At 44.5% G+C, this 25,105-nt stretch overlaps 1 protein-coding gene across 1 annotated transcript in view; it reads right to left on the bottom strand.

Moving 5' to 3' along the window:
- GPC3 (glypican 3) overlaps positions 1 to 13,691 on the bottom strand; it is a 669,985-nt gene extending 656,294 nt beyond the window's left edge. Inside the window, exon 1 of the mRNA XM_075323731.1 lies at positions 13,303 to 13,691. Within this exon, the coding sequence (XP_075179846.1) occupies positions 13,303 to 13,450 (148 nt within the window). The 5' untranslated portion in view covers positions 13,451 to 13,691. The remainder of the gene's footprint in view (positions 1 to 13,302) is intronic.
- Positions 13,692 to 25,105: the final 11,414 nt, after the last annotated feature.

Genomic DNA, 25,105 nt, shown 5'->3' on the forward strand with positions numbered 1-25,105 from the left:
TGTGATGAGCGATGAAACACCACCCACATCCCAGTCACTCAGGAAGACTGGAGCCGGGCTTCGGTGATGTCGGGTCAACTGGAAGTTGATGTGACATCACTGGATCTCAGAGGTCATGGAGTCCAGGTGGTCACTTCATGGGGATGAGCAGACAACCACTCAGAGGCAGAATTGGCTGAACAAAATATTTACAAAAAGCCTTCCCTATCAGTTTTAAAGGGATGTGGCCACTATTGCAGAGTAGTAAACCACCCCTTTAACATCTGTTTTTAACAATCTGTGTAGTATTTTGGACCAATAAATGGATCAATGCATATCCAGTTAGTGTAAACAAGCATGACCACGATGTGACTAAATCCACTGGCCATGGCCTTAAAGAATGAAACGTAGTTCCCATAACAAAACAAAACTGTGAGTTTCATCTAACAATCCAAAAATTCCAGACAAAGATTTTGGCACCTAACAATTTCCACTATTACTACCTACCGTATTTTCCGGACCATAAGGCGCACCGGATTATAAGCCGCATTAGCAGTGAGCGCCGGCTAAGGCGCCTAGGTTCATATATAAGGCGCATCGGATTATAAGCCGCGGCGCATTAAAGTGAACCTTTCACCAGTTTTATGCCCCTAAGCTGGGGCCACCACCAGTGGGCTCTTATATACAGCATTCTAACATGCTGTATATAAGAGCGCAGGCCGCGCTGTACAGCATAAACATCACTTTATAATATGGTACTCACCGAAACCGGTCACTCCAGTGCTGCTTGTCCAGATGGGCGGCGCTGTTCTCCGAGACCGGCGCCTCCTCTTTCGGCCATCTTGCTCCTCTGTCTTTTGAAGCCTGTGTGCATGACGCGTCCACGTCATACACACTCGCCGGCACTGAGGTCCTGCGCAGGCGCGCTCGCAAGTGTGACTCTGGCCTAAGGCCAAATACTGACCTCCCAGCTAAGGCCGGTGTCACACTTGAGAGTGCCTTGTGTATATCTCGCGCGAGTCTCGCGGTGCATCATCCTTCACGGAATCACACTCTCCTCACAGGAGCGTGTTGGTTTCATGCATCTCTATTCCACCGAGACGCTCCTGTGAGGAGAGTGTGAGTCCATGATGGGTGATGCACCGCGAGACCCGCGCAAGATATACGCGAGGCAATCGCAAGTGTGATGCCTAAGTCATACTATAGCCAGGGCCTAGGTGTTCAGCTTGGACCTGACAGCAGACTCAGTTAATAGGGATGTCTTGTGAAGAGAAGTTATCACCTATCTATTGGAAATGTGATAATGTGTTGATCAATAGCAGTCTGACTGCTGGAAATTCCACTGATCGGCAGAACAGAGCACTTTTCCATGCCTGTTAGAATGACGCGGCAGTGTGCATTGCTACATTCATTTGCTATGGGGCTGTCAAATGCTATATTTGACTTTCTCCACTAGCCCCATAGAGAAAGAATGGAGCATCGATCTGGAATCTGACCTGCTGCTTCATTTTACAATGGAGGTAAAAGCTCCCCAAAAGGGATAAAAAATATCCCACTCTAAAGGGGGCTTTACACGCTGCGACATCGCTAATGCGAACTCGTTGGGGTCACGGATTTGGTGACGCACATCCGGCCGCATTAGCGATGCCATTGCGTGTGACACCGATGAGCAATTTTGCATCGTTGCAAAAACGTGCAAAATCGCTCATCGGTGACATGGGGGTCCATTCTCAAAAATCGTTACTGCAGCAGTAACAAGATTGTTCCTCATTCCTGCAGCAGCACACATCGCTCCGTGTGACACCGCAGGAACGAGGAACCTCTCCTTACCTACCTCCCGGCCGCTATGCGGAAGGAAGGAGGTGGGCGGGATGTTACGTCCCGCTCATCTCCGCCCCTCTGCTTCTATTGGGCGGCCGCTCAGTGACGTCGCTGCGACGCCGCACGGACCGCCCCCTTAGAAAGGAGGCGGTTCGCCGGTCACAGCGATGTCGCCGGGCAGGTAAGTATGTGTGACGGGTCTGGGCAATGTTGTGCGCCACGGGCAGCGATTTGCCCATGTCGCGCAACAGATGGGGGCGGGTACCCACACTAGCGATATCAGGACTGATATCGCAGTGTGTAAAGCCCGCTTAACTCTATTGGCACCAAAGCCATCTTCAGCACCAAAGCCCCAACAACAGCCCCCTGTAAAGTTTCCCCAATCTTTACATTATATCTGCAAACAGGGGCGGAACGATTGTGGTCGCAGGGGTCGCCATCATGACTAGGCCCATGGGTTTAGGGGGCCTGAGGATCTCAGGCAATTGCGGCAGGCTACACGACCGTTATGTGTCCCGGTGCCAGCGCTGGCACTGGCCCGAACCGAGGATCGCACTTTGAATTGTATCGGTATCACAGATTTCGATACAATTGAAAGCAATGATGAGAGAGTGAGTGGAGAGCTCCCTGTAGCTATATGCAGGACTATGGGGGGTGCATATAATACATGGAGGACTATGGGGAGCATATTATAATATATGGAGGACTATGGGGAGCAAATTATAATATATGGAGGCCTATGGGGTGCATTATAATATATGAAGGACTATGGGAGATGCATTATAATATATGAATAACTATGGGAGATGCATTATAATAAATGAATAACTATGGGGGTGCATTATAATATATAACTATAGGGGGGTGCATTATAATATATGAATAACTATGGGGGTGCATTATAATATATGAAGGACTATGGGAGATGCATTATAATATATGAATAACTATGGGGGTGCATTATAATATATAACTATGGGGGGTGCATTATAATATATGAATAACTATGGGGGTGCATTATAATATATGAAGGACTAAGGGGGTGCATTATAATATATAATTATATCGGGATATCGGAGCATGGAAAAGCTGGGTGCTGCTGAGCTTGAGCCAAGTGTCTTGCGTAAGTTCTTGTACCCTGAGGGGGCGGAGACAGGGGGGGGCCAGGTCCAAATATTACATCCGGGTCCATTGAACTCTAGTTACGCCACTGTCTGCAAATCTATATTTCTATAAGAGGTTAGCATAAGGGGAGATAGGCCATAATTTCTCCCATCTGAAGGAAACCACACGTCCATTGTGAAGAATGGATAACCTTTTAATATCAGTTTGTTGAAATAGAAGTCTGGTTTAAGTTCTAGCTGTCAGAGAAATCTTGCAGCCAGCTGCATCAATTAAACATGTAGATATGCACTAGTAACACTTCTCCTGGTATTTGCCATGTAAGAGTATAAAAAGCTCTGAACTTCTGACCCAGAGAGTAACTGTAATCTTTCTCATGAAAAAAGCATTAGCCATCCCACATAGACAAAGTGCGGCAGATCAGGGACTGTACAATGCTGGGAAGAAGCGCACACGCCAGATACTGACTCAAAAAGTAAAAACCCAAAGTGGAACCAGATGGTTTACAAGAAATAATGCCATCCAATGGCTCCAAAAATCAGGGCGGACACCGAGTACTGTTAGATGGCGCTGACTAAGGGTCTAGTGCTGGTTGATTGAAATTGGAGATCAGACATATGTAAAACCTGTCCTTCCCGCAGAACCTACTCCTCCAGACAAGAGACCAAGATGACTCCTCCAGATTGACTCGTTAAACGAGCTAACATGACCTTGTGTGTTTTTACTTTGCTGGCTAATCCACACTTATCTGATGAAAAGAGAAGACGGATGCCCCTGCAGCGATCTATAAAATATGCAGTTCATCTGATTGCACAAATGAACAGCTACGTTGCCTGGAACTAGAAACTTACCTTTATGCCGCACTCTTTACAGAGGGGTGGATTAACATTAACTAGGAAACAGAAAGGGTTTAAAGGAGATGTCTCACCACAAAGATTCCCTGTCTGTAGGGTCTTTTAGGGCATCTGGAGTTCATTGAGTATACCTCTATATATGATACGCAGAAGCGGTTTTGCAGCAACCGCACTATACCTTTATACCGAGAAGAGGTAGGTTAGCTCCAGGTCATCCGTTTTAGAGGAATGATCACGGGTGCACAAGGTCAGAATAGGAGAAAGTCCAAAGCCAATCCAACAAAAGAGAAAGAGCCATGGCACATTGGACCCGTTGAAGCACAAGGAGGTGCGAAACGGCCGTCATCCACTGGGGGCCCACACCGGCTCTTTCCCTGCTATTTTTACCTGCACCGAATGAAGTAAATAAAGCACTTTGGAATATTAGATGGATTGTGCCGTGGCTCTTTCTCTCTTGTTGGATTGGATACCTCTATATATGTCAAGAATGAAGAGCCACTCGAAAAACGCTCCATGCATTACCTGTACAGTCGTTGAAGGGAAATGTATTGTATACAGTTGAAACCAGAAATTTACATCCACTATTTAAAGAGAACCTGTCAGGTGCAATATTCACCCAGACCCACGAGCAGTTCTGGGTGCATATTGCTAATCCCTGCCTAACCGCCTATATATCTAGTAGCATAGATAAAGTGATCTTTAGCTAGTCTGCCCACATATCATGGTAGCACGCCCCTGTGGGCGTACTAACATGTTAATGAATACGCAGCGACATACCTCACTGTACATGGCGGCCGGCAGAGGATGGATGCGCTCTGATTCGGGACTTCCGATCATGCGCACAGTACCTCACTGAAGCCGGCAAGCTTACACCCGGCATCAGTTTAGTGCGCATGATCAGAAGTCCCGGATCAGAGCGCATCCATCTTCCGCTGGTCGTCATGAAGAGTGAGAAATGTGCGCATCGCTGCGCTTTCATTAGCATGTTAGTACGCCCACAGGAGCGTGCTACCATGTTATGTGGGCCGACTAGCTAACGGAACAAACGCCCTCGGGATTAGTCCCCTCACTCATTAGTATATAATATACGATCTTTAGAAATACTTTTCCTAAAGATCCCTTTATCTATGCTACTAGATACAGGGACAGTTAGGCAGAGATTAGCAATATACACCCAGAACTGCTCGTGGTTCTGAGTACATATTGACAGGTTCCCTTTAAATAGACACATCTGCAGGTTTTTCTCATGATCTGACAAGAAATCAGAATAAACCTTTCCCACTTTAGGTCAATTAGGAACAAAAATCATTTATATTTGCCAAATGCCAGAATAATGAGAGAGAGAATGTTTTAAGACATTTTTATTGCTTTTTGTAAAGTCAAAAGTTTACATACATTTCATTAGTATTTGGTACCATTTCCCTTAAACTGTATGACATGGGTGAAACATTTTGGATATCATTCCACAAGCTTCTCACAATAGTTGGTAGGAATTTGGGCCCATTCCTCCTGACAGAACTGGTGTAACTGAGTCATGTTTGTAGGTCGCTTTGCTCACACTGGCTTTTTCAGCTTTGTCCATAATTTTTCAATAGGATTGAGATCAGGGTTTTGTGATGGCCACTCCAAAACATTGACTTTGTTATCCTTAAGCCACTTTGTAACCAGTTTGGCAGTATGCTTCGGGTCATTGTCCATTTGGTAGACCCATTTCCGCACAAGCTTTAAGTTCCTGGCTGATGTCTTGAAATGTTGCTTCAGTATTACCACAGGTATAGATTCTTCTCAGTCCACTGCGTGCACCATCAGCAGCACGTCCACGTCCTCATCCCTTACTGCACACCTTGCACATTTTAAATTAGGTATATGATATATGCCTGCAAACTTTGGACGCAGAAGTTTTGGACCACAAAAAATTGCTGCTTCTCTAAATGTAAAACACAATGGGTGGGATGTGAAGAATGAGCTCTCGTCCCCACTTCTATCCAGACTTAGTGGTAGGAGTAAAATCACATGTATTTGTTTCACTCTTGATTAGTGTGTTACAACCCAAAATCTGCAACCACTACGGTATATTTTATTTAGAATCGGCAGAACCAAGCTTATACCATTATATCAGCAGTTGACAATAGTCTATCTGGCTTGATGTAGTCCGTCTTCCTTGCCGTAAGCCTTGCTGTGAAATCTGTGAAACACAGGGGGAGAAACCTCCAGGGACCCCATTTAGGAAATAACAGAAACCCAGAAGTGACATGCGTCTGTGTTCAGGACTAATGATACCGCGAGTGTAGAGATTATATTAACCAGGCACAAGTCTTTTCCTTGATCTGAGAAGACAGTAAGAATGTGACGGGTGACTCCAGAGGATCCCGTTCAAGAGACATTCACTTCTTACGTAGCTTGTTGTCGCAATAACAAAATCATAATCCCATCTCCTGATCAAAAATGAACTTTCCATTGGCTGGATGAGAAGACATGGCCGATGGCAAGACTCTGTCGTGCAGACTAAAATAGTTCATTTCTCCTGGCGCTCTAGAACTTGTGGATCCATGTCTGAGAGTTATATCCTCTAAGACTCGAGTAATTGAAAGCAGCACCAAGAAATAAACCAGACGCTGTAATGAGCCGCAGTGTTCAGTCCTTATTATGCTTATATAGAACCAAGATATTCAGCATGTCTCAAGATGTGTTTGGAGTGTGAGAAGAAACCCAGGAAGAATATCCAAACTTGTTGCAGATTTGATGAGATTTGAACCCTGTACCCCAGAACTGCAAAGTTAACCACTGAGCTACCTAACTGGACCGCACCACCAGGAATCCAGACGATGCGCCCATGGAGCAAAGTTCTGACAAATAATATCAACCACAACAAGACTCATAAAAATGAGCAGTCGACAATCCCATCTGGTCATATTTCTTCCCTCCTATTGTAGCAACTTTTTGTGTAAAATATGAACTTCTTAACTGATTTAAAAAGTTTTTTTTATAGCACGTGCAATTAAGGCGGGCTTTACACGTTGCGACATCGCTAGCAATTGCTAGCGATGTCCAACGCGATAGCACCCGCCCGCGTCGCACATGCGATATGTGGTGATTGCTGCCGTAGCGAACATTATCGCTATGGCAGCTTCACACGCACTTACCTGCTCGGCGACGTCGCTGTGACTGCCAAACTATCCCTCCTTCAAGGGGGAGGTGCTTTCAGCGTCACAGCGATGTCACCGCGACGTCACTAATCGGCCGGCCAATAGAAGCGGAGGGGCGGAGATGAACAGGACATAACATCCCGCCCACCTTCTCCCTTCCGCATTGCCGTCGGGACGCAGGTAAGGAGATGGTTGTCGCTCCTGCGGGTTTACACACAGCGATGTGTGGAGCTGCCGGAGCGACAAACAACATCGTATCTGCGGTCGACCCGACATTATGAAAATGAACGACGCTACACAGATCACCGATTTTCGACGCTTTTGCGATCGTTTATCGTCGCACCTAGGATTTACACGTTGCGATGTCGCTACCGGCGTCGGATGTGCATCACTAACGACGTGATCCCGACGATATTTCGGAAGCGATGTCGCAACGTGTAAAGCCCCCCTTAGGCTGAGTTCACATGTCCAGTAATCACCCATTATCACAGATCCGGGAGAGATCCGTTTGCAAAAAAGTTGTGCAAGTAACGGATGTTGGCCGGATCCGTTTTTACTGTACGGAGTCTATGGACAATGGATCCGTTAACAGATTGCTATTTATCGTCTATTTGTAACGGATCTGTTAAGAAAACAACGGATTCGTTATACTTGTGTTTGTAACGGATCTGTTGTGTTCTTAACGGATCCGTTACAAATGGACGATACATAGCAATCCGATGTCCATAGACTACTATGTTAAAAAAACGGATCAGGCAGAAATCAGTTTCCCAATGGATCCGTTCTAATGGATAACTACAGGACATGTGAACTTAGCCTAAAGGCCCTGTCACATACAGAGATAAATCTGCGGCAGATCTGTGGTTGCAGTGAAATTGTGGACAATCAGTGCCATCTTTGTAGCTGTGTACAAATGGAACAATATGTCCATGATTTCACTGCAACCACAGATCTGCCAAAGATTTATCTGTGTGTGTGACGGGGCCTTAACTGTGACCCGGAAAAGACTTGCAGGGGACAAAAAGACCACGTGAAAATTGCTCTCAGAAAAAACACACTGTCCTACATGAGCAAGAAAGATACCTCCATGCAATATTGCCCACCTCTCAAATTATAGAATCCCACCCATGATTTTTTTTTGTACTAAATCTGTGTATATATGCATATAGTAAAGTATGAGTGTATTAATATACTTTCCTACAGCTGCTCTCTCCGGTGTCTAGCTTCATGCTGCTCCTTTTCTCAGTGATGTCACTGCTCTGTGGACTCTTATGGTCACACTGCGCTCTGCGTGATCCGGAAGTGACTTGTACAATGTAAGTCTATGAAGCATCAGAACAAGGTTTAGAACAAGGCTCAATAGAATCACTGTAAAATAGATGTTGGCTCACGCATAGAGCGTAAAGTGGTCCGAAGAGTCTGCAACGTGGTGATGTCACTGAGAAGAGGAGCAGAACAGCGCTAGATACCGGAGATGGTAGGTGAGTATATGAACACACACAACACACTCCATGCACATACATACAGATTTAGTTAAAAAAAAGCTTCATGTGAGGGTTTCTTTAATCACACTGAAAAAAGACCACATGGAGCTTGTTGTGATTGAAATGTCCTGGTAGAGCAGAGCTACTGGACCAACATGTGCTGTGCTGTGTGTGCAAGTGTCTGCATCATCTGATAACTCACTGGAAGGGCAGGGCTCTGTGTGTGATGGTATGGTGGGTCCCCGTGACGACTGGCAATGCTGTTGGGCACTTTGTGGCATTGTGGTGAAGCCTTTACTAGCTATTATGGTGGGAAACTATGGTACTGTAATAGCACCATGTGCAGGCTCTTTATTTTACAATATGATGGGGCACTGTGGTTTTGGGTCACTATCTGGTATTGCAATGGGGTACTGTGGCACTGTATCAGCACCAAGTGAGGGCTCTTTATTATACAATACGATAGGGCACTGTGGTTTTCGGTCACAATGTGGCATTGTAGTGGGTCACTGTGGTACTGTATCAGCCCCACATGAGGGCTCTTTATTCAACAACACGATGGGGCACTGTGGTTTTGGGTCACAATGTGGCATTGTAGTGGCATCCTGTGGTACTCTATCAGCACCAAGTGAGTACTCTTTATTTGACAATACGATGGGGTACTGTGGTTTTGGATCACAATCTGGCATTGCAGTGGGACACTGTGGTACTGTATCACCCCCACGTGAGGGCTCTTTATTTGACAACACGATGCGGCACTGTGGTTTTAGGTCAAAATGTGGCATTGTAGTGGGACACTGTGGTACTGTATCACCACCAAGTGAGTGCTCTTTATTCAACAATATGATGGAGCACTGTGGTGTTGGGTCACAATCTGGCATTACAGTGGGACACTGTGGTACTGTATCAGCCCCACGTGAAGGCTCTTTATTTGACAATACAATGGGGCACTGTGGTTTTGGATCACTATCTGGCACATATTGCAGTGGGGCACTGTGGTACTATAAGCACCATGTGCAGGCTCTTCTTTAGACAATACGATGGGACACTGTGGTTTTGGGTCTCTATCTGGCATTACAGTGGGGCACTGTGGTACTGTATCAGCCCCACGTGAGGACTCTGTTTGGCAAAATGAAAGGGCACTATACTGGGGCAATTTATCCCAAGTACATCATGGCTTCTAGAAAAAGCAAAAATAAAATTGGAAAATCTCATCTAATAATGTATATTTAATAAAAACAATGGTAATAGATTGTCCAAGGACAAGGGTAAGCGCTTGATCCTAAAAATTCACTTAAAATTCTGCAGCTGGTTTAAGGCAACAACACCCCCAAAAATTGCCTGGGTACAAAACGAATAATAAATTGAGATTTTCCTAGGTAGAAAAAACTCACCAACCAGCGCTGAATAGTAAGATTAGTTGATAATTTATTAATAACAATAATGTAAGGATAACAATGAATGATGAAAAATAAAAAATGAAATTACTACACAAGACAGGACACAAAAGACATAATAATAAATACGCAAACAAGGGTAAATATAATAGAAACTGTGTCCTCGTGGGGCCCCGGCCGGTGGCAACCACGAATATTACTGGGTACTAAAAGTCCAACTAAGGAAAATAACTTCCTCTGGAATGATCAACAAATGAATAAAAATTGTTGCAAAGATTTCTTTCAAGGGGGTACCACATCCGTGCTAGCCCATATGTGAGGGCAAAGATTCCTTCTAGCGGGTACTTGTGCCCAAATGAATACTTCAAAGTTGATTAGATTGTGCTAACATCCACGCTGCAAGTTTTCACGGTCCCAGATTGAGATTGAATATGCCGCGCTTCTCCCAAGGAGTCTAACAGGCAGAGGGATCAGTGCACCGGGAACTCGTTACAAGTCCCAGTGTATATTACCTGACACCCGCGCTGGCAATGGGAGCTCCGTGAAGTATGGTCCTTGCGTGGGGCAATTCTCTCTCCTAGTTGGAGAGGAGGGTGTAATGCTGGATCGCAGTTTGCGAGAGTCTTTAGATCCAAACCATAGGAGGCTAGTTGAAAGTTGCTGTAGCAGGATTGCACCGTCCTAGGACATGGATTCCTCCGTGCATCTACTTAGGCGTACACCTGCCAGTGAGCCGGTAAAGTCCGTAACCGGTAGAGACAAGAGACAAGAAGACAGTTACGTCCACTTCACAATATTAGACTAAGCTAGATCCGACGCGCGTTTCAGGGGCGTCACCAGTCCCCCTTCCTCAAGACTTGTAACGAGTTCCCGGTGCACTGATCCCTCTGCCTGTTAGACTCCTTGGGAGAAGCGTGGCATATTCAATCTCAATCTGGGACCGTGAAAACTTGCAGCGTGGATGTTAGCACAATCTAATCAACTTTGAAGTATTCATTTGGGCACAAGTACCCGCTAGAAGGAATCTTTGCCCTCACATATGGGCTAGCACGGATGTGGTACCCCCTTGAAAGAAATCTTTGCAACAATTTTTATTCATTTGTTGATCATTCCAGAGGAAGTTATTTTCCTTAGTTGGACTTTTAGTACCCAGTAATATTCGTGGTTGCCACCGGCCGGGGCCCCACGAGGACACAGTTTCTATTATATTTACCCTTGTTTGCGTATTTATTATTATGTCTTTTGTGTCCTGTCTTGTGTAGTAATTTCATTTTTTATTTTTCATCATTCATTGTTATCCTTACATTATTGTTATTAATAAATTATCAACTAATCTTACTATTCAGCGCTGGTTGGTGAGTTTTTTCTACCTAGGAAAATCTCAATTTATTATTCGTTTAATAAAAACAATAATAATTCTACGTATATTTCGATCAATAGGGTTACACATTTCCAATCGATAAAATTCAGAACGACGTGGTTAAACTGTTACCTACCACAATGCCAGATAGTGCCCAACTACCATACCAATGCCTCATCATGCTGCCACCTCCGGTGAGCTATCCGGACAGCAGACATGTGAAGAAGCAGAGAACGATTTTATAGAATTGTTCCTCGTCTATAGATCAGAGAGGGACGAGACTAGAAGTTCTTTGCCGCTCACTATCTGAACGCATTTCTATGCACAAATCTCATGTGCACAGTCTGATAACAGAGATTTGCACACACAGCACATGTTGCTCCAATAACTCTGCCCCACCAGGACTGTTCAATCACACAGAACTTCATGTCGGTGTGTTGTTTATTTTTTAAGTTATTTGTTTTATTTCTTTTAAGTTATTTTCCAATAAAGCCATTTTTTTCTTCTTGTAATCAAAGTTGAAAGAAGGTTTTTTTTCTCTGTGAACAATTTTTCACATTTTTTTTCTCTAATAATCAGTTTACTGGAGAGAAAAAGTTTATTTTCTTGCAGAGCAGATGTTTGAAATATGTTAAAGCCGTCATCTTGAATGTGGTGTCAGATCTGCAGGCAGCTTGATATAAAGTAGATGAATATAAAGCTTTGTGGGTAAATTATTGTACCTTAATCATTTATTTCCCTTCTTTTTCTATATTTTTAAGTCCAGGGGGCGCTCTTATCTAAGATAGTGACCAAACAGGCTGTTGAACTCTTAGGCATAAAAAAAAATAATAAAAAAATAATATTAATAAAAAATAAATAAATAAATTACAAGTAATACTTAACCATTTCCCACAAAACCTACATGTTAATCTCCTCTATAAAATCTTCTTATTTCCTGCTGATGACGCACCATGTTTAATGTGATTGGCTCCATTAAAAAAAAAAATGCCCCCCCCCCGAAAAAAAAAAAAAAAAATTACAACATTATTTGTCCAATTCAAAACTGTGCCACAAAGTCTGGTTTAATACTATGTATTGCTATTAGTATTATTATTTCCATTTTATTATACTATGTTACATTTTGTTTTATTATTACTACTTTATTATATTAGTATCTTATGTTTTGTATTACTATTTTATTATATTAGTATCTTAAATTTCGTCTTACTTTTTTACTATATTATTTTACATTTTGTATTATTATTACTACTTTATTATATTAGTATCTTACATTTTGTATTATTATTACTATTTTATTATATTAGTATCTTACATTTTGTATTAGTATTTTATTATATTAGTATCTTAAATTTTGTCTTACTATTTTATTATATTAGTATATTACATTTTGTATTATTATTACTATTTTATGATATTAGTATCTTACATTTCAGTATTACTAGTATTTTATTATATTAGTATGTTACATTTGAGTATTATTATTACTTTTTTATTTTTTTAATTATCTTTATACAAAGAATTTTCCAGACAGATCGTGTAATGATGACAAACAAACACTGCAACCCACAGAAAGTAAACCGTGCTCCAATCTGATGAGTGTGAACAATCCAAGAAACCCAAAATCCACATCCAGACGATCCCATACACAATACCCTCCGCACTATCCCACATACACTACTTAGAAGACGGTCATTCTGTAAGATTGCACTCCAGACCCCATATTACTCCTAAAAAAAACACTTTTTTTTCTACATCAGGACATAGTTTGCTCATGAGAACACTTCACTCCTATAGTGAAATAAATCTGGTTGATGAAAAAGGGACATAATCAATAAGATTGATTGCATCTGTTCCTAATATCATATATTATTTTAAAGAAAAAGAAAATAAAACAAAACTAATAAAACATAAATTATATAAAAAAAAATATATAAAAAATAGAACTTTTCATTATATTCTCAATGTAAATAAATATATAAATAAATAAATAAATATATATATATATATATATATATATATATATATATATATATATATATGGAAAAACTACTTTTTTCAGTGGTGGTACCACATCTCAAGCTGGTATAGTGCCTGTTGGACAGTTTACTTGCCCAGGGGGCACAGGTGTGCTCTTACCTGACACCGGGGACTCTGGCACCCATCTCACTCCAGGCTGCAGAGTGTGGAAGCTGGCACGGACTTCCTTGCAGTTCAGATGCCCCTTAGCAGCGGCCACAGCTGCCAACGCCATGAGCAGAGCCATGCAAATCTCCCGGGCTGCCATGTGTTTTCTCTCAGTTTGCACTGTGGCAGCTAAAATCCTGTTTACAGGTCAATGCATGCCAGGGCAGCGGGCGGGTATTACAGGTGGGAAGGAGAGGCCAGTGTCCAGGCAGCAGGGAGAGGGGTCCTGCCAGCATGAGGGGCTTAGTTGCAAGAATTTGGGAATACACCGGCAGCAGGTCCTAAACAGTGACGAGGAGGAGACGAGGCAGCACTTCAGCCCCTGCCTAGGTGAAATGAGCTCTGCCTGTGTGATGCTCCTCTTTTGGGTTTCAGCGAAGCTTGTGTACTGTACAAGCGCCACCTGCTGGTAAATATAAGGTACAGCAGGACATATTAACTCCAATTTACAGTAGCACTAGAGATAGATAGATAGATAGATAGATAGATAGATAGATAGATAGATAGATAGATAGATAGATAGATAGATAGATATGGATAGATAGAGGGATAGATAGATAGATAGATAAATAGATAGATGGAGGGATAGATACAGTGCCTACAAGTAGTATTCAACCCCCTGCAGATTTAGCAGGTTTGATAAGATGCAAATAAGTTAGAGCCTGCAAACTTCAAACAAGAGCAGGATTTATTAACAGATGCATAAATCTTACAAACCAACAAGTTATGTTGCTCAGTTAAATTTTAATAAATTTTCAACATAAAAGTGTGGGTCAATTATTATTCAACCCCTAGGTTTAATATTTTGTGGAATAACCCTTGTTTGCAATTACAGCTAATAATCGTCTTTTATAAGACCTGATCAGGCCGGCACAGGTCTCTGGAGTTATCTTGGCCCACTCCTCCATGCAGATCTTCTCCAAGTTATCTAGGTTCTTTGGGTGTCTCATGTGGACTTTAATCTTGAGCTCCTTCCACAAGTTTTCAATTGGGTTAAGGTCAGGAGACTGACTAGGCCACTGTAACACCTTGATTTTTTCCCTCTTGAACCAGGCCTTGGTTTTCTTGGCTGTGTGCTTTGGGTCGTTGTCTTGTTGGAAGATGAAATGACGACCCATCTTAAGATCCTTGATGGAGGAGCGGAGGTTCTTGGCCAAAATCTCCAGGTAGGCCGTGCTATCCATCTTCCCATGGATGCGGACCAGATGGCCAGGCCCCTTGGCTGAGAAACAGCCCCACAGCATGATGCTACCACCACCATGCTTGACTGTAGGGATGGTATTCTTGGGGTCGTATGCAGTGCCATCCAGTCTCCAAACGTCACGTGTGTGGTTGGCACCAAAGATCTCAATCTTGGTCTCATCAGACCAGAGAACCTTGAACCAGTCTGTCTCAGAGTCCTCCAAGTGATCATGAGCAAACTGTAGACGAGCCTTGACATGACGCTTTGAAGTAAAGGTATCTTACGGGCTCGTCTGGAACGGAGACCATTGCGGTGGAGTACGTTACTTATGGTATTGACTGAAACCAATGTCCCCACTGCCATGAGATCTTCCCGGAGCTCCTTCCTTGTTGTCCTTGGGTTAGCCTTGACTCTTCGGACAAGCCTGGTCTCGGCACGGGAGGAAACTTTCAAAGGCTGTCCAGGCCGTGGAAGGCTAATAGTAGTTCCATAAGCCTTCCACTTCCGGATGATGCTCCCAACAATGGAGACAGGTAGGCCCAACTCCTTGGAAAGGGTTTTGTACCCAGCCTTGTGACCCTCCACGATCTTGTCTCTGATGGCCTTGGAATGCTCCTTTGTCTTTCCCATGTTGACCATGTATGAGTGCTGTTCACAAGTTTGGGGAGGGTCTTAATTAGTCAGAAAAGGCTGGAAAAAGAGATAATTAATCCAAACATGTGAAGCTCATTGTTCTTTGTGCCTGAAATACTTCTTAATACTTTAGGGGAACCAAACAGAATTCTTGTGGTTTGAGGGGTTGAATAATAAATGACCCTCTGAATAAACTTTTCTCAATTTAAAAAAAATAAATAAAAAAGAAATAACATTCTTTTTTGCTGCAGTGCATTTCACACTTCCAGGCTGATCTACAGTCCAAATGTCACAATGCCAAGTTAATTCCGAATGTGTAAACCTGCTATATCTGCAGGGGGGTGAATACTACTTGTAGGCACTGTAGATAGAGGGATAGATAGATAGATAGATAGATAGATAGATAGATAGATAGATAGATAGAGAGATATGGATAGATAGATAGATAGATATGGATAGATAGATAGATAGATAGATAGATAGAGGGAGGGATAGATAGATAGATAGATAGATAGATAGATAGATAGAGGGATAGATAGATAGATAGATAGATAGATAGATATGGATAGATAGAGAGATAGATAGATAGATAGATAGAGGGAGGGATAGATAGATAGATAGAGGGATAGATAGATAGATAGATAGATAGATAGATATGGATAGATAGAGAGATAGAGAGATAGATATGGATGGATAGATATGGATGGATAGATAGATAGATATGGATAGATAGATATGGATAGATAGAGAGATAGCTAGACAGATAGATATGGATGGATAGATAGATAGATAGATATGGATAGATAGATAGATAGATAGATAGATAGATAGATAGATAGATAAATAGATATGGATGGATAGATATGGATGGATAGAGGGATAGATAGATATGGATAGATAGATAGATAGATATGGATGGATAGATATGGATAGATAGATAGAAAGATAGATAGATAGATATGGATGGATAGATAGATAGATATGGATAGATAGATATGGATAGATAGATAGATATGGATAGATAGATAGATAGATAGATAGATATGGATAGATATGGATAGATAGATAGATAAATATGGATAGATAGATAGATAGATATGGATGGATAGATATGGATAGATAGATAGATAGATAGATATGGATAGATATGGATAGATAGATATGGATAGATAGATAGATAGATAGATATGGATAGATATGGATAGATATGGATAGATAGATAGATAGATAGATATGGATAGATAGATATGGATAGATAGATAGATAGATAGATAGATAGATATGGATAGGATAGATAGATAGATAGATAGATAGAATGCTAGATGGATAGATAGATAGATAGATAGATAGGATGGATAGATAGATAGATAGATAGATAGATAGATAGGATGGATAGATAATCATAGATAGATAATATGATATATGGATAGAATGATAGATAATATGATATATAGAATGATAGAAATAGATAGATAGATAGTATCTATCTATATATACATCATTTTATCTATCCATCATTCTATCTATCTAGATATCATTCAGAATGATATATAGATAAATGATAGGTAGATAGAATGAATCATTCTATCTACTTGTCATCTATCCATCCATCTCTCTATCTAAGATACAAAAAAAAACTGACAGCACTCCCAATAGTGTGAATAGTTGCATATCTGATCATGATATATTGACATAAAAGAAAGGAACAGCAGCACACTGAAATACCAAAACGTTAAACTACTGAAAAAGATCTAAAAAAATGTACATTTTTTAGGCGTTTCGCATATAAAAATGGCCATTTCTATACCTGCCCAGTAGCCACGTCACAGCACCCTCACTAGAGATCAGAGATAGATAGATAGATAGATAGATAGATAGATAGATAGATATGGATAGATAGATAGATAGAATGCTGGATGGATAGATATATAAATAGATAGATAGATAGGATGGATAGATAATCATAGATAGATAATATGATATATGGATAGAATGATAGATAATATGATATATAGAATGATATAGATAGATAGACAGTATCTATCTATATATACATCATTCTATCTATCCATCATTCTATCTATCTAGATATCATTCAGAATGATATATAGATAGATGATAGGTAGATAGAATGAATCATTCTATCTACTTGTCATCTATCCATCCATCTCTCTAAGATACAAAAATAGACTGACAGCACTCCCAATAGTGTGAATAGTTGCATATCTGATCATGATATATTGACATAACAGAAAGGAACAGCAGCACACTGAAATACAAAAACTTTAAACTACTGAAAAAGATCTAAAAAAAATTTTCATTTTTTTAGGCATTTCGCATATAAAAATGGCCATTTCTATACCTGCCCAGTAGCAAAGTCACAGCAACCTCATTATACTGGGCCCTACTCTATGCTGCTGCCTCTGTCTGGGTTTTAAAAAACCTACATGTGTGGGCGACGAGTGACCTACTATTAGAGAATAAAAACACCTGTGGCACCTTTTCACACTATTGTGAGTGCTGTCAGGCTTTTTTTGTATCTTTGTATTTAATATTGAGTGATGTCCTTTTGACTGGCCGTGCACCCAAACCCCCACCTTACCCATTAGCCTCAGGTGGTTTTATCCTCTAATAGTAGGTCACTCTTCGCCCATACATGTAGGTTTTTTAAAACCCAGACACAGGCACAAGGATAGAGTAGGACCCAGTATAATGAGGTTGGTGTGACATGGCTACTGGGCAAATATGGAAATGGCCATTTTTATATGCAAAACACCTCAATAAAAACTTTTTATATTTTTTTAGATTTTTTTCAGTAGTTTAAAGCTTTGACATTTCAGTGTGCGGCTGTTCCTTTCTTTTCTATCTATCTATCTTTCTATCTTTCTATCTATCTATCTATCTATCTAATTAATCTTTCCATCTCCAACATTAACCACTCAATGACCAGTTGATTTTTCATTTTTGCACTTTGTTTTTTTTCTTCGCCTTTTTCCAAGAGCTATAACTTTTTTATTCTTCCGCCAACATAACCACATTAAGTTTTGCTGGGTTTTTTTTACTAAACAAGTTGTACTTTTGAATGACACCATCCATTTTGCCATGCAATTATACAGAATAAAGAGAACAAAAAAAAATGTAATTCTAAAATTGTTTTTTGGGGGTTTGTTTTTATAATTATAATAATTTTATTCATTTATATAGCGCTATTAATTCCACAGCGCTTTACATACATTGGCAACACTGTCCTCATTGGGGCTCCCAATCTAAAGTCCTTATCTGTATGTCTTTGGAGTGTGGGAGGAAACCGGAGAACCTGGAGGAAACCCACGCAGATGTGAAGCCCCTCCAGTGTTGTATCGGTGCATACCTTCCGGGACTCCACGTAGCTGGTGCTGGTCACAGGTAGGGAATCTTCGGTTTTGATCGTGACGCCACTCTCAGTATTGCGGTCAGTAGGGACCGCCACTGCAGGTTGAGGGTCGCCTGGGGCTGATGGTGTGTGCAGTTAGTTGGAATAGCCTCCTGAGAGCGAGGCAAGCCCCAGGGCCCGGTGTAGGTTTGTAGTACCACAAGTCGCAGAATGACTCACACAGGCAGAACTGTCTTTCAAGGGCTTTACTCACATTTGATGGCAGGGTGAGTAGCCCGGGCGTAGCTGGGATGAACCAGATGGGAACCAGGTATCCTTCAGGCTGACTTTATGAGGGTGACTACTGACTCGCCTTCCTTAGCCCTTGGTGGTTTGGGGTGACCCCGACTTTGAGTCCCTATGGGGGTCACCCAGGGAAGATGCTGCAGCCTCTCTCCCCCTTTTGTTTGCCGTTTGCTTGTTCCCCGGACCAGGCCACTCCAGCTGCTTGCCTCCTGTGACCTATGGGCCCTCACTGCGGTTACGTGGCTGCGGCTTTTGTGGTGTTGTGGTGTGGGCTTTGAGAGCCCCACACCGGCAGGTTTAGCAGAAGAAAGCTGGATCTATCTTCGCTTCGGGATCTGCCGCCCGGTTGGGCCTGGTGCTCTCTAGCAGTCTCCTTACTTCCCACTCCGTGCTTTCTCTCTAGCTGAAGCTGGCTTTCAGGTAGCACTCCTAGTTGACCGTTCTCCCCCGTCAGTAGCCACTGCGCGGGCGCTGTTAGACAGCATCAACCCCACAGGTCTGCTCCTCACTGAGCCCTATCGAGTTCTGCTCTAACTGACTCACTGCTCCTCCTCTCCTGTTCTTGCCTACGCCACCTAGCAACCAGACTCTCCACCACACCCCTTGAGAGGAGATGGAGGCTTTTGACCCCCTGCCACTATTCCAGTGGAGGTATAGGCTTTGCCCCCTCCTGGGACCCCCAGGGGTCCTCTCATGGGTACATGTGTGAGACCTGATCACTATGCGCCTGTGTTCCACACCCCGGTCAGCCTTCTGGATTACCTGTATTGTACTGTCCCCAGCATGGGTGCAGTACTCAGTGGTGCCTGACCAGGTCAGGGGCGCCACATTCCCCCTTAGTTATCACCAGCACGTCCTCGGGCTGCAAGACAACATTTTAAAATGCATAAAACATTAAAACATGTAAAACATTTAAAAGCACCAGGTACCATACATCACCACCCTCCACCCACAAGTCCGTTAACCCACCCAAAACCCTTTCACGTTGGCCGCAACTTCAGCCACTTCTGGCAGGATGTAGAGGCGGCTTACATGGGCTGGTAGTTTTCAGGGTATACCTGGCCTGGTGGATCCGCGCCTTCAGCCTCTTCTGGCAGGATGCAGAGGCGGCCTCCACAGTTGGTGCTGACCAGGTACCCTCTTTGTGGTGGTGAGCCAAGGCCCCATAAACAGGCGTGCTCTCTGGTCGCAGGTGAGCCAAGGCCCTATATACGGACGGGCTCCTCCTGGTTGCAGACGAGCCAAGCCCCTAAACAGGCTGACTCTGGTGGTGGTGGTGCCCTTTGGTGTAACTATTTACACTGCGAGAGTTTGTGGCTATAGCCAGTTCATAGCCTTAAGGTTTATGGTTTTCTCACAATAGTTTTTGTGGGCACATTACTTGAACTTGAGAACGTTGCAAAACAAAACTTTTCAAAACTTCATCTGGTAACTTCTTTCTTTACTTTACTCCTCTTTACCAGGGCTTGAGCCTGTATGGCGGTGGCACCTGCTGCTTTCCTGCTCTCTGTCGTCGTCTGTGGTCGTCTCATCCGTAGGTTCTTTTTCTCTGCTTTGTCTTCCTTCTCTTTCTTTAGGACTTTGTGTTACGTCCATGGCATACAATCCTCTTTCGCCTTGATGCATAGTAAACTGGACTGAATCTCCCATCTTTAGATTTCTGCCAGGGTGTCCTCTAGGCAGATGAGCTCTCACATCTCTTCTGTTGACAAATATCCCTTCTTTGATACCAGGTGCTACGATGAATCCATATCCACTTCTCAGATTAAAATCCTCCACTACTCCTCTGAAAAGGGGTCCTCTGGCCTGGGCTTTGGACCTTCTCAGGGCTCGTTTTTCTTGCAGGTCTCTGGCGGTGACTTCTCTCTGCTCTGGAGATGACGGTGCAGAGGATAGTTGCGTTCTGTTGCGGTGTGTCTTACGGGCTGGATTCTGTAGGGTGCAGCTCACAAACTCCCAGGTAAGGCTTTTGGGCAGTTCTTCTTCTGCAGATGGTGTCAGGTCTTCCTCATCCCAGCGAGAATAAGGCAGCATCTCTGGCTCTGGGTATGGCTCTGGAGTCAGCCCCTCAACCTCCTGGCCTCCTCCCCCCCTTAGTTCTTCCTGGCACTCCTTGGGTAGCAGTGCTGGGGATGGACTTCTTTCTGCCGGCCCAGGTGGGGAACTCTTTGCCGTGGTTGCTGCGGGAGCTGTCGGGATACTCTTTGGGGTGTGCGGAGGGAGCATGTACCGCTCCACCATCTCCCGTGGGAACTTAGCTTCCAGGTCGGCTTTTAGCTGCCAGTATGCGGAGTCCTCACCTACCAGGGATTGCCTAGCAGGGACTTCCTGAACCTGGGGAGCCTTGTCTGCTCTGGCCTTGCAGGCCGGGGTAAATGGTACGTCAGCCTTGTCTTGGCGGGCCGCGCCTGGCATGGCGGCGGCCTGGTCTTGGCGGGCCGCGCCTGGCATGGCGGCGGCCTGGTCTTGGCGGGCCGCGCCCTGTATGGCGGCGGCCTGGATCGGCGTCGCAGCTGCGATGGGGTCTGTGCAGGCTGGGCTGGGCATCGCTGCAGGGACCGGGTCTTGGTGGGCCGAGCAGGGCATCGCTGCGGCGGCCGGGGCTTGGCGGGCCGAGCAGGGCATCGCTGCGGCGGCCTGGGCTTGGCGGGCCGAGCAGGGCATCGTTGCGGCGGCCGGGGCTTGGCGGGCCGCACCTGGCGTGGCTGCGGCCTGGTTCAGCGTCGCCGCGCCGGGCGCCTCTTCAGGGACCGCGGGCGTGGCAGTAGGGGTCGGGGCACTTGCGCTAGCCGGGGCATCACTCGACTCACCCATCGTTGGCAGCATCGGGGTCTGAGTTGTCACCGCCCGATCTGGCACTCGGTGCGCGGCTCTCTCCTCGTAGGCCCGAACCGCCGCGGTCATCCATAGGAACTCCTCGCGTCCCTCTCTGATCAGCCTTCCGACCCTGGCTTCTAGTTGATCGCAGAACTCGGCAAGCTCCCGACACCACCAGGCAGCGGAGCCTGGCTCTGGATCTCTGCTCTCAGACGCCATCTTCATTAGCAAGCTGCTGGCTTCTCTTCTGCTCCGCCGTCTCCGGACGCTTCCGCTCTCTTCGCTGGCAAGCTCAGAACCCTGCAGGGGATCTCTGGGTAGCCACACCTCTTCGTGGGCGGTAACTTCTTCCAGCGCGGGCTGCTGTTGTTTTTCAGCGCGCTTTTCATGGTGGCAATATGGCGGCGCTTCCAATTTTTCAAGCGGACCGCCCAGGCACATGGTCACCTGTCTGGACAGGTCTAGTCCTTATCCTGTTCGTGACGCCAGATGTGAAGCCCCTCCAGTGTTGTATCGGTGCATACCTTCCGGGACTCCACGTAGCTGGTGCTGGTCACAGGTAGGGAATCTTCGGTTTTGATCGTGACGCCACTCTCAGTATTGCGGTCAGTAGGGACCGCCACTGCAGGTTGAGGGTCGCCTGGGGCTGATGGTGTGTGCAGTTAGTTGGAATAGCCTCCTGAGAGTGAGGCAAGCCCCAGGGCCCGGTGTAGGTTTGTAGTACCACAAGTCGCAGAATGACTCACACAGGCAGAACTGTCTTTCAAGGGCTTTACTCACATTTGATGGCAGGGTGAGTAGCCCGGGCGTAGCTGGGATGAACCAGATGGGAACCAGGTATCCTTCAGGCTGACTTTATGAGGGTGACTACTGACTCGCCTTCCTTAGCCCTTGGTGGTTTGGGGTGACCCCGACTTTGAGTCCCTATGGGGGTCACCCAGGGAAGATGCTGCAGCCTCTCTCCCCCTTTTGTTTGCCGTTTGCTTGTTCCCCGGACCAGGCCACTCCAGCTGCTTGCCTCCTGTGACCTATGGGCCCTCACTGCGGTTACGTGGCTGCGGCTTTTGTGGTGTTGTGGTGTGGGCTTTGAGAGCCCCACACCGGCAGGTTTAGCAGAAGAAAGCTGGATCTATCTTCGCTTCGGGATCTGCCGCCCGGTTGGGCCTGGTGCTCTCTAGCAGTCTCCTTACTTCCCACTCCGTGCTTTCTCTCTAGCTGAAGCTGGCTTTCAGGTAGCACTCCTAGTTGACCGTTCTCCCCCGTCAGTAGCCACTGCGCGGGCGCTGTTAGACAGCATCAACCCCACAGGTCTGCTCCTCACTGAGCCCTATCGAGTTCTGCTCTAACTGACTCACTGCTCCTCCTCTCCTGTTCTTGCCTACGCCACCTAGCAACCAGACTCTCCACCACACCCCTTGAGAGGAGATGGAGGCTTTTGACCCCCTGCCACTATTCCAGTGGAGGTATAGGCTTTGCCCCCTCCTGGGACCCCCAGGGGTCCTCTCATGGGTACATGTGTGAGACCTGATCACTATGCGCCTGTGTTCCACACCCCGGTCAGCCTTCTGGATTACCTGTATTGTACTGTCCCCAGCATGGGTACAGTACTCAGTGGTGCCTGACCAGGTCAGGGGCGCCACACAAACACAGGGAGAACATACAAACTCCTTGCAGAAAGTGTCCTTGGTGGGATTTGAACCCAGGACCCCAGCACTGCAAGACTGCAGTGCTAACCACTGAGCCACCTTGCCGCCCATGGCGTTCATTGTGTGGTAAAATGACCTGGTAACGTGATTCTCCAGATAGGTACTATTAGGGTAATATCAAGCTTGTTATCATTTTTTTTAATGTAAGTGGTGCAAAAAAAATTGGGGAACTCTTTACAAAAACTAAATATGAATAGCTATGAATGGAGATGTATAAATGGGGCTCTGAAATCATCGTGATGTGCAGTATTTGTCACATGAAAAGATGCACCTAGGTTTAGAGGAGGAAAGTAATGTCCTCCAATCTCCCTCATCCTGAGCCACTTCCACATATATATGTCTCCAATCCTGGTGTATATGTCCCCCATACTGGTGTATATGTCCCCATCCTGGTATATATGTCCCCCATTCTGGTAGATATGATCCCCATCCTGAGCCTATCCTAATATATATGTTCCCCATTCTGGTATATATGATCTCCATCCAGGTATATATGTCCACGTTCTGGTATATATGATCCCCAATCCTGGCCCTATTGTGCTATATATGTCCCTCATCATGGGCCCATCCTGGTATATATTCCCCATCCTGGTTTCCATGGACCGGCGTTCACAGGATGACTGCAATAACAGAGAGAGGGGTCATCAGCTGACCCCCGGCTGTCATGGTAAACCATCGGCACCCCGCGATCACGTCATGGGTGTGCCAGTGGGAGTTGGGAATGACACACTTCCTGTCTGTCTAAGTTAAATGTGGCTATCAGTGATTTACAGCGGCATTTAACTGGTTATCAGTCGTGAGTGGATCTCAGATCCAAATGCAGCTGTTAGAATCACTTGATGGCTGATTAAATCAGCCGACGTGCAGGGAAAAATGTAAGATCAGTGTGTGAGCCCACATCAAAGGCAGGGACACTGCCGATGACAGAAATATATGTCTTTGGTCGTAAAGTGATTAAACATGTACTGTAGGCAAATGACACACATATAATCTACAAAAAAATATCTGTGGGAGCGGCACTTAAATGGTCAATCAGCTGAGGTGATTTTTTTTAACTCAGCTACCAAAGAGTGTGGTGGTGTCCATAGCATCCAATCAGAACATATCTTTTATTTTACCTCAGCAGTATAAGAAATGAAAGTTGTGTGGTGATTGGTTGTTATGAGCAGTAAAGGCAGATTTTTTTTAGTCACAGTTCATAACAGTGTTGGTGTCCATAGCAACCAATCAGACTACAGCTTTCATTTTACCACAGCAGTATAAGAACTGAAAGCTGCACTGTGATTGGTTGCTATGTGGAGCAAAGGCAGATTTTCCTTTCGACAGAGTCCACAAGTTTGGTTGTGTGCTTACCACGATTCCTTTCAGTATTTAGTGCTTGTGGTGGATTAAAGGGACCCAACCAGCAGGATTTTCTCATATAAAATACAGGCAGTGCCATACTGGCGCTAGGATGGCGAATCAAATCATACCTTCAGTTTCCTGATTGGATGTTGGATTGCCAAAAATAAAAAACTTTTTTTGTGATTAACATGTGCACCAGTGCGGGCCTTTGTGGGTCGGATCCTCAGTGTATATCCCTCCTCAAGCATCCTACTGACTTGCCCCCTTTTCTTTATTTTGCGCCACACCACCATTACCACCATTGGTTGCGCAGGCGTATTGCTATTGTGATGTTGTCTTCATTAAAATGGCGCTCATGTCGGCGCATGTGTGTACCACAATCTCCAGAGCCATTTTATTGAAAACACTGCGAAG

The sequence above is a fragment of the Anomaloglossus baeobatrachus genome, chromosome 9 (assembly GCF_048569485.1).
Source record: "Anomaloglossus baeobatrachus isolate aAnoBae1 chromosome 9, aAnoBae1.hap1, whole genome shotgun sequence".
In the NCBI taxonomy this organism is placed as follows: domain Eukaryota; kingdom Metazoa; phylum Chordata; class Amphibia; order Anura; family Aromobatidae; genus Anomaloglossus; species Anomaloglossus baeobatrachus.